At 36.9% G+C, this 11,697-nt stretch overlaps 1 gene segment (V, D, J or C); it reads right to left on the bottom strand.

Moving 5' to 3' along the window:
• Positions 1-693: 693 nt before the first annotated feature.
• On the bottom strand, positions 694-8,539 carry LOC118160639. The segment is given in 6 exon segments: positions 694-993; positions 1,889-1,999; positions 3,111-3,148; positions 3,594-3,929; positions 6,623-6,737; positions 8,525-8,539. Coding segments are annotated over 6 exon segments (642 nt in total).
• Positions 8,540-11,697: the final 3,158 nt, after the last annotated feature.

Here is an 11,697-nt window from a genome sequence, read left to right as displayed (position 1 = left end):
AGTACTGCTGTGCATGGGTTGATGATGTCCTTGGTCCTCTAAGATGAAGGAGAGAATGATCTAGGAGGGAATGGTAAGTTCCAATTATTTTAGTTTGGGTTACTGAATCCAACAGAAAAAAAGGCTGCTCCAGCCTCATTCTGTGTCCCTCTGGCTGATCAGGATAAAGGTCTGATCAGGAGGGATATACAGTACAGATCCCTCCAGTAGCTGGCCTTAGGCATTCTGTTTATCTAGGAGCTGGCCCTGGATCCTTGGGCTCCTGACATCCTCACATACTGGTAGCTGGACATTCGAGGCTCTGAGGCATGCAGTCCCACTCCACTCCCTGGTACAGACCCTCCCATTCACAGATACCAACCCCACACACCTGCACACACACTGAGACCTACACATATGCATCTCTCAGCAACTTGACTTAGACATGCAGTCTGTTTGGTATCCCCTCTCCCAGTCATTGGACTGGGCTGTGCAAGCTTCTGAAGCATGGAGTCCACTCCAGTTGCTGGTATACAGTATCAGCTATGGATGAGCCTTCTAATATTTTCATAAGAGATAGACTGTTTCTCTCAGGACTGTCTGTGAATGTTTTTTAATGTGAGTTCCTCACAATACTACAGGTCACTGGAACTTGTGTAGGACACTATTGCTACAAAAAATCAAACTAAAAAAAAAAAAAAAATCAATTCAAGCTTCTCAAATGGACTGAAGATAAAACTTTATTCCCAATTCAAGGAGCTAATGCAACTTGATGCAACTCTCTAAGCAACAAGAAGGTGTTAGTTTTGAAGCTATGATAGAGATTTTTTTGGATGTCCACCAGTGATTACAACAAATTAGAAAGAACAGGAGGGAACAGAGAAACACAAGAAACAAAGAAGATCTTAGACAGAAGCCTGGATCCTTTATGCAGTAATAAACAGAATTTGCATTGGTCCTGCTGATGCAATTGAGAGGGTTATTCATTCATTCTGTATACAGTGTGCCACCAGCCTAAATGAAAACAAAACAGAATGAACAAACAAAAGCCACAAATACAACAATCTAGGAAACAGTAGACCAGATATATCAGTGTCTAAACTGATGTGTTTCCTGAGAATATTAACAAAAATGAGCATGTTGTAGCTCTCGGTTTTCACCCTTTCTTTGTAGCAAGAAAGTATCTTAACCTCTGCATATTATTTTCTTACATCCTGACCTAATAGTTTTACACATAAATTTTCACAGATCATTGTGACCCAGTAAAGTACAAACCTACTTCCTCAAGCAGCCTTCAAAAAGGAGACAAAAAAGTATTGAAAATAATTGAGGTTTTGTTCATACTCATTCTCAGCTCTGTCAGGTCCCTTTTCAAACACACCTCTCAGTCCTGTTTTTAAAGGAACAGATGCTGAGACTTCCACTACTCTTACTGGAATTATCTGCTAGGTGTATGAGAAGCTTATGGATAAAAATAATTTCATGGCAGTTACTAGCTACTTAAACGTCCCCCACTTCTTCATATTTATCCCATTCATTGCACATATCTCCTCAAAACCCATTTATTACTTTTACTGCAGCCATGTGCCTCTTTTCAATGCTTATAGAAAAGTATGATACATATGATATTTCCTTTTTTTTTACTTTCTGGATAAGTTGTGCATAATTATTCTTCTCTTTTTCCATGTGTTTAAAAAGTATTTCCAGATGGAATTGCTCTGCTATATAGCATTGATTTTGTTTGAGATGTGGAAAAACAGTAATAGAAAATTCATCATTTGCAATTTTTCAAACTAGGCAGGACATATCTCCGCAGAGCATATGGAGAACACCCCACGCCTGAAAGTAGGTTTTGTCTTATGCTTGTACTACTGAACAAAATCATCCTGGAAGTGATACACAAACCTACCTTGGCTGTTAACATCAGAGTGCACACCAAAATAGCATACAAGAAGGCTTTCCCACAGAGAATGAGGTAAGTGAGCTTCAGAGAATTTCCATGCAGCATGTAGGACTCTGCAAACCAAATATCATTGGTGTATTGAATTATCATCAACAGGAGAGACTGGATCTAATGTAGCTTTAATCAAATAAGAGAATTCTTGAAATCTTTAACTACGCAAAGCAAAGGAACTAGAGCCAGATAAATAGCTATGTTAACACATGTGATTAGCACAGGAGATGAAAGAATATTGTGATTCAAAGAACCAAAGGAGAAAATGACCCAAGAAAATACATAGATTGGCTTTATTCTAAAAGAGTATGTCCTAATTGGGAACATTTAACATTGTTACAACATTTAACATGTGTTACAAGACTTGCTGAAAAACTAGGGTGGTCTTGTTAATCACCCTTAGGAATTGGAATTAAGCTGAATCGCAAGATATAATTTTTTTCACTCATTATTTTCCGTGGCCTTGTGAATGCTGATATATAAGTAAAGTTTTACTTAGTCTAGAATAACCCGGAATCTAGCCTTTCTTTATTACATCTTTTTCACTCTCAAGGTACCGTGGTAGTGTTGAAAGACCAGCCTGATTTCATTTCAGCCTTCAGATACTTGAAGTGGTAAAGAAGTTGGTCAAAACCAAGAATATGCAATTACGAATACATAGAGAAAATAATCATAATTATTTATATGGATATCTTCACAGTTTGAAGGAAAGATGCAACTTTTAATAGGAAATATTCTGAATTCAATAATAGGAAATATTAAGAATTCTCGGGTTATAATTTTGATGTCATAATCACTTGGCTAACTATGATTTCTTTCAGGGATTATTTTTCTTCTAGGTAAAAGATAAGCAAGCAGCTTCCCAACAGAAGGCAGCATTGAGGACTGGAGAAGATAAGAAGAGCAAATGACAGGACAGGAAAGTTCCACTGTTTCTTGTACCATTTCAAAAGGTAAGCATAAAGAAGATCTAAAAACCCAGCTATGTACAACATGCAGGCCCAGCCATTCCCGAGTCTTTTTTTTTTTTTTTTTTTTTTTTCATATCTGACATTCATGCTGTTTAGGTGTAGAAGTATAAGTTACTCTTTTATTGGAAATATATATATATATATATCATACCCCTTGTACGTAACATCAGTAAAACTGGAATTGAAATAAATGCAGATATTTATGCTTGTGAGAAGACACACATACCTTCAGCAAGTGCACATCCTGAAAGACAAAAATGAATTGAAAGTTACGTTTCTCTTCAATGTGAATATAACACAAATTTTAGAAGTTTAATTTCACAATATTTATTTTACTATACATTTTACATCAGTATATATTTAGTACAGTAAATACATTAAAATGGTATAAAATATAAATATAGTATATATTATAATAAACATTTTACTATATATTTACACTAAGAAATCTGAAGAAACCTTTGAAAATGTATAGATATATAATGATAATAATAGGTACACAGGGCTGGGAATATAAAGAGACATATGGAAATAGGTACACATTTACATATAATTTGTGCCATGAACACACCACTGTACATAGAAATAAGTAGCCCCCAGCCTTTTTCCTCCTTTAAGTGATTTCTAGTCTGTACACCATGATGATGATGATATTCTTTTATTTTTATTTTATTATATTTTTTACTCACCAGCATCACCATAGATGAATTTGTGTATTGATTCCTGTGCTTCATTCTTAAAAAAATTGGCAACACACTCAAAACGATTCAAAGGGTTGAACCATTCTTGGGCTGAGATTCTCAGTCGGCTGGTCCGTGAATAAGCATTCCCATATGATGTGGAAGTCTCATCTGTCCCCACCCCTTCTGTCCTCTCAGCACCATTCACCTTCCAGACTAGATTGAGGTTGTCGGGGTAGAAACCAGAGGCCAGGCATACCAGTGTGGCCTTGCTCTTCTCTTGGATCTCTTGCTTTGATGGGGAAAAGATGGCCACAGCTGGTGATGTGATTACATCATTCTTCTCTGAAACAGAAAACAATACAGCCCAGAGCCTCCATTATTTTTTTCAGCCAGGATACTCTTGTAACTGTGCATCTTATTTGTGCTATGTGACTCCTGGTATGTCTGGCCTTTTAACAAATGCCTATTAGACATATTATTATTTGTTAGACAGATAGACATCAAGAAACTGCAAAAATTCACTCATTGCACAGAAATATAAAAGGCCTGGCTACACAAATGGAGCACTGTTTGTATTTCTGGTGTTGTCCCTGACAGAAGAACAGGAAAGATTATAAGAAGATGAGCAAACAAAGTAAAGTACCCAAAAGGCCTGCATTTGTAGTAACAGATAAAAGCCTGCGTTACAAGGCACAAGCATCTTTAGCTGACTGCAGCACATTCCTGGAGTTGTAGTAAGACAGGACTGTTACTGCATTGTTCAGAATTATATTTCCATGTGATACCCTAATTGGAGCCCTAGCTGAGGAGTGACCTGAAAAGAAAGAGATAATCTTTCTCACTATCTGAAGTGAATAACACTTTAGGTAGGTAACCTGAGCCTGCCTGGGGCAAGTTTAGCTCTAGATCTTTACTTGCCATCCTTTTTTTAAGACTATGAAATATCTCTTTATATTATTTATTATTTAGGTTATCCTGGGTATGAGAAAACCTCACCTTAGACTTTTCAAAGTGAAGTGAGAATCTATACACTCAGAAAACAAAAGATGTTCCATGTCCTAGAGTGTTTAATATTTTTAGTCTCAAGTGTTTAAGACATTTAATCTTATATATATATGCATATAAAATATGCAGATATATGTATATCTTATATGTATATCTGCAGTCAGAAGAGATGTACAAGGTAACAATGAGATGCTACTCAGAAACTTGGCAGTGACTCTAAAAGCCACCTTTTTTATATTTTTTTTATATTTGTTATATATTTTTCTAGACTTCTTTTATTTTATCAAGCTTGATAATTCTGCCAGGTCTCGTACAGCTCATACAGACCTCAGAAGAGGTAACTAGATGGTTGCATATATAACTCACTAGCAAGTTTGGCACTGCTTTCCTTCCAAAAGTAAGGCTGATCACTTTTACTGCTCCTTCTAGTACATGATTTGATAATTTATTTTTTTTTAATCTTAAAATTCTTTCTAGCATAAGTTCATTGTCTCGTAGCCCCAGTGGCTAAAGAGTGAAGACACTGAAACAGATGAGGAGAACAGAAAAGAATAGTGAGAAAGATTCAACATGCTAAAAAAAAAAAAAAAAAGAGAGAGAGAGAAAGAGGAAGGAAGTGAAAAAGGCAGAAAGAAAAAATGACAAAAGTTTTTTTTTAAAAAAAAAAAAGCCAGAGATGACTATGCTTGAAATGGAATAAGGTATAAGGAGACTGATACAAGCAAGAGCAGAGAGAATTAGAAGAAAATATATATCAACAGCCCGTTCTGTTCTGATCTTCCACATTGCTCATGGAAGATCACTGGTGCAATGCTTAATCACTGTCATACATAAATACATGTATACCCTGTTAAACATTCTTCATCCATCTAAAAGAAAAAGTATCACAGTTCTCCAATTCCCATAATAGCAATATCATTTTAATAATATCTTGCTATTTTTCACCTCTACTCCCATTTGAAAATCATCTGTGTATATGTTATGTATCATTAATGAAAGGAAAATTTTCATATGTCCTTCACATTGAGCTTACATATAAATCTGAACACAGTGACAGTAAATATAACTGGTACAGTCAAAAAGCACAGGTGTACACCATAATATAGTAACACACACACTCCTTGTGCTGTTTTTGTCAGCACTTAGTTCCTCAAAATGGGAATGTTTAAAGGATCAAGCCCATGTGTATTTGTGCAGTTTGCTTTTAGAGCTGGCAGTGGCAGAGGGGAAAGGTTGTTTTGTCTTATGATTCCAAAATGCTTAACAGAGCAGCCTTGATGTTAAAGGCAGATGTTATTAACAGAGCAGGTGATGTTAAATCCTTTGCTTGGAGGGGAGAAGACAGAGAAAGCATATAGGGAAGAAGAGAATGAATAGCGGAGAGAAGTGCACTTCCTCTCAGAAAAGTAAGAGAAAGAGAATACAGACTTTTTAAAATAGCCTTTTTAACAGTGAAAAAGAATGTTAAAAGGAAACAGTGTCCCAGGGCAATTTCAGGCAGCTTGCCTACCATCTATGGAGAGGGAAGCAAAATACCAGCAAGACTGCGCCTTCCCTGCCTGATTCAGCCACCACAAGCATACAAACAGTGATCTTGGCTGTACCTCTGAAATTTTGCTTTTGGTTGTTAGACAGCAAGGCAGAAGAACTGAAAAAAACAAACAAACAAACAAACAAACAAACAAACATAAACCACCTTGCAGACTAAAGAAGGACCCTTCATTTTCAAACTCTGTAATGTTTTCTTGAACAATGGGAGCAGTGTTTTTTTCTCTTTCTCCCATCATGAATTTCACAGTCAGGGTAAACAGAACATCATAAGACAAAAGAGAAAACAATCTTAAAATTGGTGCCTGCAAACCCTACACTTTTATATCAGAACATCTGTTTCCAATAAGCAACCAATAAATCATTAATCCTGTCATCATGGATGAGTGAAAAATGATCATTATTTTTCTGTGAATTAAGAATGCTCTTGTCCCCTAAAATAGTATTACACGCAAAATACAGAGATCTGATTTTTGTCTTACCTATGACTGTGAGTTTTGTCCCAGTGCCAAAGAACAGTTTTTCATAATTCACACTATTTTGCAGCTGCAGTAAAACCTCTCTGCTACCGTCAGTCCTCTGAACCAAACCTCTGGACTAACCCTCCCTCATGCAGAACTAACAAATACTGAAACACAGAGCTCATTAATTCATGGTCCCCTAAAAAAAAAAAAAAAAAGAGATGTGTAAAGGAACAGCAAGTACATTTGTGTGTCTGATCCAGTGAAACCAATCCAAGAAATAACTCTTCCAGAGCTCTCTGCTTCAGGCTTAGCTGAACCAGTTGCTGCAGCTTTCATCATTTCTTTCGAGGACACATGCAGTGTTAGAAAACATTTCTCAGATGCAGACAGAGCAATTTTCATTGCTTATTTTCTGCTGAACAGACTCAGTTCCTTATTTCCACATCTTCTTTCAAGCTTGTGAACATTACTATCTTGTAAAATAAACTTTTTTTTTTTAATGTACATAACAGTCTGTAGTATCAATAGCCAATGATGGGTTTATGTAATATTTCCATCAGCACCACTGATTTGCACTTCATTTTTTTTTTAGATGTCTGATCATGTCTGAGGAAGAGCCTCCATTTTTCCTATGAAGACTAAAATTTATCACTCGAAAACATTTTTTTCTGCAGGGAAGAGTCTGGTATAGAAGTGTGAGGTTCTTCTAATTCCAGGAATAACGATAATGACAAGAGATCACCATAATTAATCAGTCTCAGAAACAGCCTTGCTTTCACTTGAATTTGGAAAGAGTCCAAATCCAGAAGTGTGGTCCAGATAGAAGTATTCCACAGGAGTTACTTTTATTTGAAATGAACCACACATTCTCTTTTGGTGACTTTCAGTGGCCTTTCAGAATCTATTCTGAAATAGCAATTATAGTAATAGGAATAGTGTTTTTATTTAATAATAGTAATAATAATAATAGTAAAAATAGTAACCGTAATTTTTATTATCATTCTGACAAGTGTGCTCTGTGGAAGAAAAACTTGCCATGCTGTGGACAATAGTTTTATAGAACAACTAGAAACTAAACAGCTGCAGAGAGCTGATAGTATTGCTTATGGTAAAGCTGAAAATTTTTGCTTCTGTTTGTTAACCAAAAACAGTAGTATACTTGTCTTTCCAAGTCATCTGAGATAACATTTTAGTTTACCCTCAAAAGATTCAAAGTAATGTGTTTGTAGGTTCTTGATTTGTTTTCTAGACCTTTCCTAAATGTAAACATAACTTAGACAATTGTTACGGACAACCTGGAAACCCAGGAGAACTAGCATTATTGGGGCATTTCAAGAATAATGATTTTTGCAGATGCTGATGTATTAAGAAGATACATTGATAACATGCACATATTTTTCAACCCATCTATCCTTTTTATGAACAGTCCTTTATTCACAGAAGATGCCTTTGTTCAGTTCTCCAAAGTGAAATGTACGTCCTTACCTAGAGTAGCAAACTTAATCTAGTCTCCAAAGCAGACTGGGCTACTAGAACATTAGTAAAACGCCAGCTTAACGATGAAAAGGAGGATAAAGTTGAAGTTCTCTGAAAAGAAGAACTGGGATTTAAAGTTATTTAAAGAGAAAACAATTTTTTCTTACCCATCACTGTAAGTTTTGTGCCAACACCAAAAATCACCTTGGTGTTGGTCACAATGACAAACTGTTGTATTATAAGCTAAGAAAATGTGTGTGCTGCAGTTGAGTTTAGTAAGCAGAAACTTAGGTAAAGTTTACTGATCTGGAAACCCAAAGATGTCCTCGGTCTCTGAAGGACTATGGCAGAATGCCAGCTTGAAATTCTATTGTATTATTTGTAGCATTTATAAGAGCACTTTTCAGAGTTTATTGATACTTATTTTTGTTGTCTGTTTTTTACCTCCAGTTGTTTCATGGCCTAATCTTCATTTTCTCTCATTGATATCACCTGCTGCTCTCATTCTGAAGACATAGAACCATACAGAGGTACCCAAAGTACCAGAGGCTGTCAAAGTCTACAAATACAATTCCTCTACAACTACAGTTTCCTTTTTTTCAGACTTGTACTCTAAGCACAGGGAAGCCTTCATTTCTGTAGCATGTGGAGCTTAATAATCAAATTGTTTTGTGGTGGTCATAGTCACGTGTTTTCATATAGGTGCTTCAGCTTTGTGGTATTGAATTAAAACAAACTCATTTGTTTTCCCTTCACTGTCAGGCCAGAAACCTTAAATAGTCTTGCAAGATCACATTAAAATTCCTGATAGGTTAAAAGTAATTTGCATGAGTACAGTCCAGAAGAATGTGTTGGCTAGTCCCAGACAAACCCTTTTGTATCCATTAGGAAAAACTGCAATGAGATAGAATGGAGGATTTGAGAAAAAAATTGCCCTGAGAGGCATGTCTTAGTCAGTGGACACTGGAGACTTGCCCAGAGAAAGCCCCAACACCATTTTATATATTGCCTTTGACAGATACCTGCTACTTTTCAGATTTTTTTCCTAACACTTTGGTCATGCTAGCAAAGAAAATTTGGAAGGGGGTCAAGGGGTAGAGGGTGGGGGCAATAGCAAATACTATTGCATCAGAAAAAATATTAGCTGTCAATTTCACACACTGTGATAGGTTTTAGGTGCATCTGCAATCAATCTGGTTTGTTGAAAATTATTTCGAGGTCATCCCAGAATCTCCTGGCTTATTTTCCAGACAGGATAGGCTTAGGCTTGCAGTTCTCAGATAATAAAAGTAAGTCTCAGCATAGTAGGTCTGTCAGGAGAAACCAAGACAGAACATGCCCACTGTGCTGCAGAATGTTCTGTACTTGTCTTAATACACTCTCCCCTGAGGCTTATGCACATATGGGTTTTTGTAAAGGCCTCCTGGAGAATATATCATTGTGGAACCCCTGTCCCCACAACGATACAACCTCATACAAAAACAATCCCACACATCTCCACCCTCACATTTTGTCATCCAGTCAACATGAAAAGTTGCTGTGGCAACCACAGGCCCCTTCCTTCCACTGCCATTACTTTGTCTGTGAGATAGTCTGATTACCTCTTAGTGTATCCATTATCCCAGCATTTATATATATATATATATATTCATTTTATTATCTGGTTTTATATGCAGTTATTTTTCACCATGCGATTTCATGGCAGTGTTTATGGTGCTTTCATTCTCACTCTTCCAACCCAGAATGATAAGCAGAACTCAAACCCATTGTTATTGTTTTGCATTGAGATTTATTTGCTTATTACAGACTGGTGTTTATGTTTGTAGTCTTGCCTGATTGTGAATATCCTCTTCTGTCTGTGCAATACTTTTTGGCTGCTCTGAAAGGGAGGGAAGTACAATACTGAGCTCTTAGGTTTTACTCCTCTGACTACCCTGTTCCAGGAAGCAGAAATATAATCTTCTCCCGAGTACCTATGACTCCCAAAAAATTTCATCTAGGAGCATGCGCATACTCCATGTTGGAGACTGTTTTAAGGTGGTGGGAACTTTAAGGTGGTAGGGTACTTTATTATTACTATTGTTTTCTCTCACACGTAATTAAATGAAGAAACAAAACTACATTTTTCCCCTTAGGTGTGTCCAGTTATGATGTAACTTTCAAGAGGGAAAGATCTGTGCCAGTGAGACTGTGTATACCAACAGACATCGAGGCAATACAGGGAGAGATAGGCACATGAACAAACAAATTTAGGTTTAGGACATGCTCAGCTCATTCAGGCCTCATCTTCTCACATAAACAGTCAGGACACAGTTAGCAACATTACTGAATACCTGCAATTCATGTTGCAGTCTAATGGTTTCACTCCAGCCTGTCTTGATATAAAAAGCAGTCAGTTACTACAGGATACATACAATTATTTGAAAATAGATAACTCTTCTAGCAAAATAAAGTTATTTATTTATTCATTTATTTTTCTTTTGTGCTGTTCTGCTAAGCTCCTAACAGCTGTTATGCCCCCAGGGGAGGTGAACAACAACGTCAGAGTAAGCTGAAACATTTAGGACCAAGACAGAAGACTAGAGAAAGCCATTTAAAATATTGGACAGGTGACAGATGCCCTGGCAATACCTTTCTTTTTTTCAGCAGCCTGTATGTTTAACTTGCTAATTATAAGAATGATGGCAGACATTTGTCTATGTTTGGATTGAGTTTTAAAAATACATTTAGCATTTTTTGGTCTGTCTCTGCCTACATGATAACACTAATGGTGTGATATTTTTTGCCTGCCTTGGTCTAATTCTGTCTCTGATGTCAGCAGTGTTTATTCAGGGTCTAAAATCTTTCTACTGAAATCCCTTTAAGATGATTCTGTTTCCTTTACCAGTCTACAGCTCCATTATGGTCCTTTTTGTCATTAGCAGACTCTCCCCAACATTGTGTCTTTCGTGTAAAACCATTCAAACCACTTCTTCTGTATTAAGTTTGAAGGAGTATTTCTATGTGATGCCAACATCACATAGATGGTCACTATTATGAGGTAATTTCCAAAATTACCAGCAGACAGCAGTCTTGTCCCACTTTAGAGTTCAGCTGTAGTTCTTGCCCTCCCTAACCCCTTCCCCACCACCCCTCCCCCCCATCCGTCCCCATCCCTCCTCAAAAGGAAAGGCTTTGTAGGCCATGAATTTAAACGAGTGGGAGGGAAGCAAAGACTGTTTCTTGAATTGGGTTTCCATGTATCTGATAGGAGGCTTCATGTGTAAAACATCAGCCAAGAAGGAAAGGTAAGGATTTGTCAACAAGAGACATTTAGGGCCATATTATCTAAAAACAGTCTCATTTTAGTGAGGGAATTTCACAGGAAACAATGATCTCATTGCTTATGTCAGTCTTGGATTATTCTCTAATACACAGAAGAAGCAAAATACAGAGAAGTCTTGAGCTTTATTGATTTGTCTTAGGGGCACTAGGAAGTTTGTTTCATAAATCACAGAACCACAGAACTGTAGGGGTTGGAAGGGACCTCGAAAGATCATGAGGTCCAACCCCCCTGCAAAGCAGGTTCCTCAGTAAAAAATAAATGTTCAGTACTTCAGACCACGAACCCCTAAAAT

The sequence above is a fragment of the Oxyura jamaicensis genome, chromosome 1 (genome assembly GCF_011077185.1).
Source record: "Oxyura jamaicensis isolate SHBP4307 breed ruddy duck chromosome 1, BPBGC_Ojam_1.0, whole genome shotgun sequence".
Lineage (NCBI taxonomy): Eukaryota > Metazoa > Chordata > Aves > Anseriformes > Anatidae > Oxyura > Oxyura jamaicensis.
This window is presented reverse-complemented; position numbering and strand designations above follow the sequence as displayed.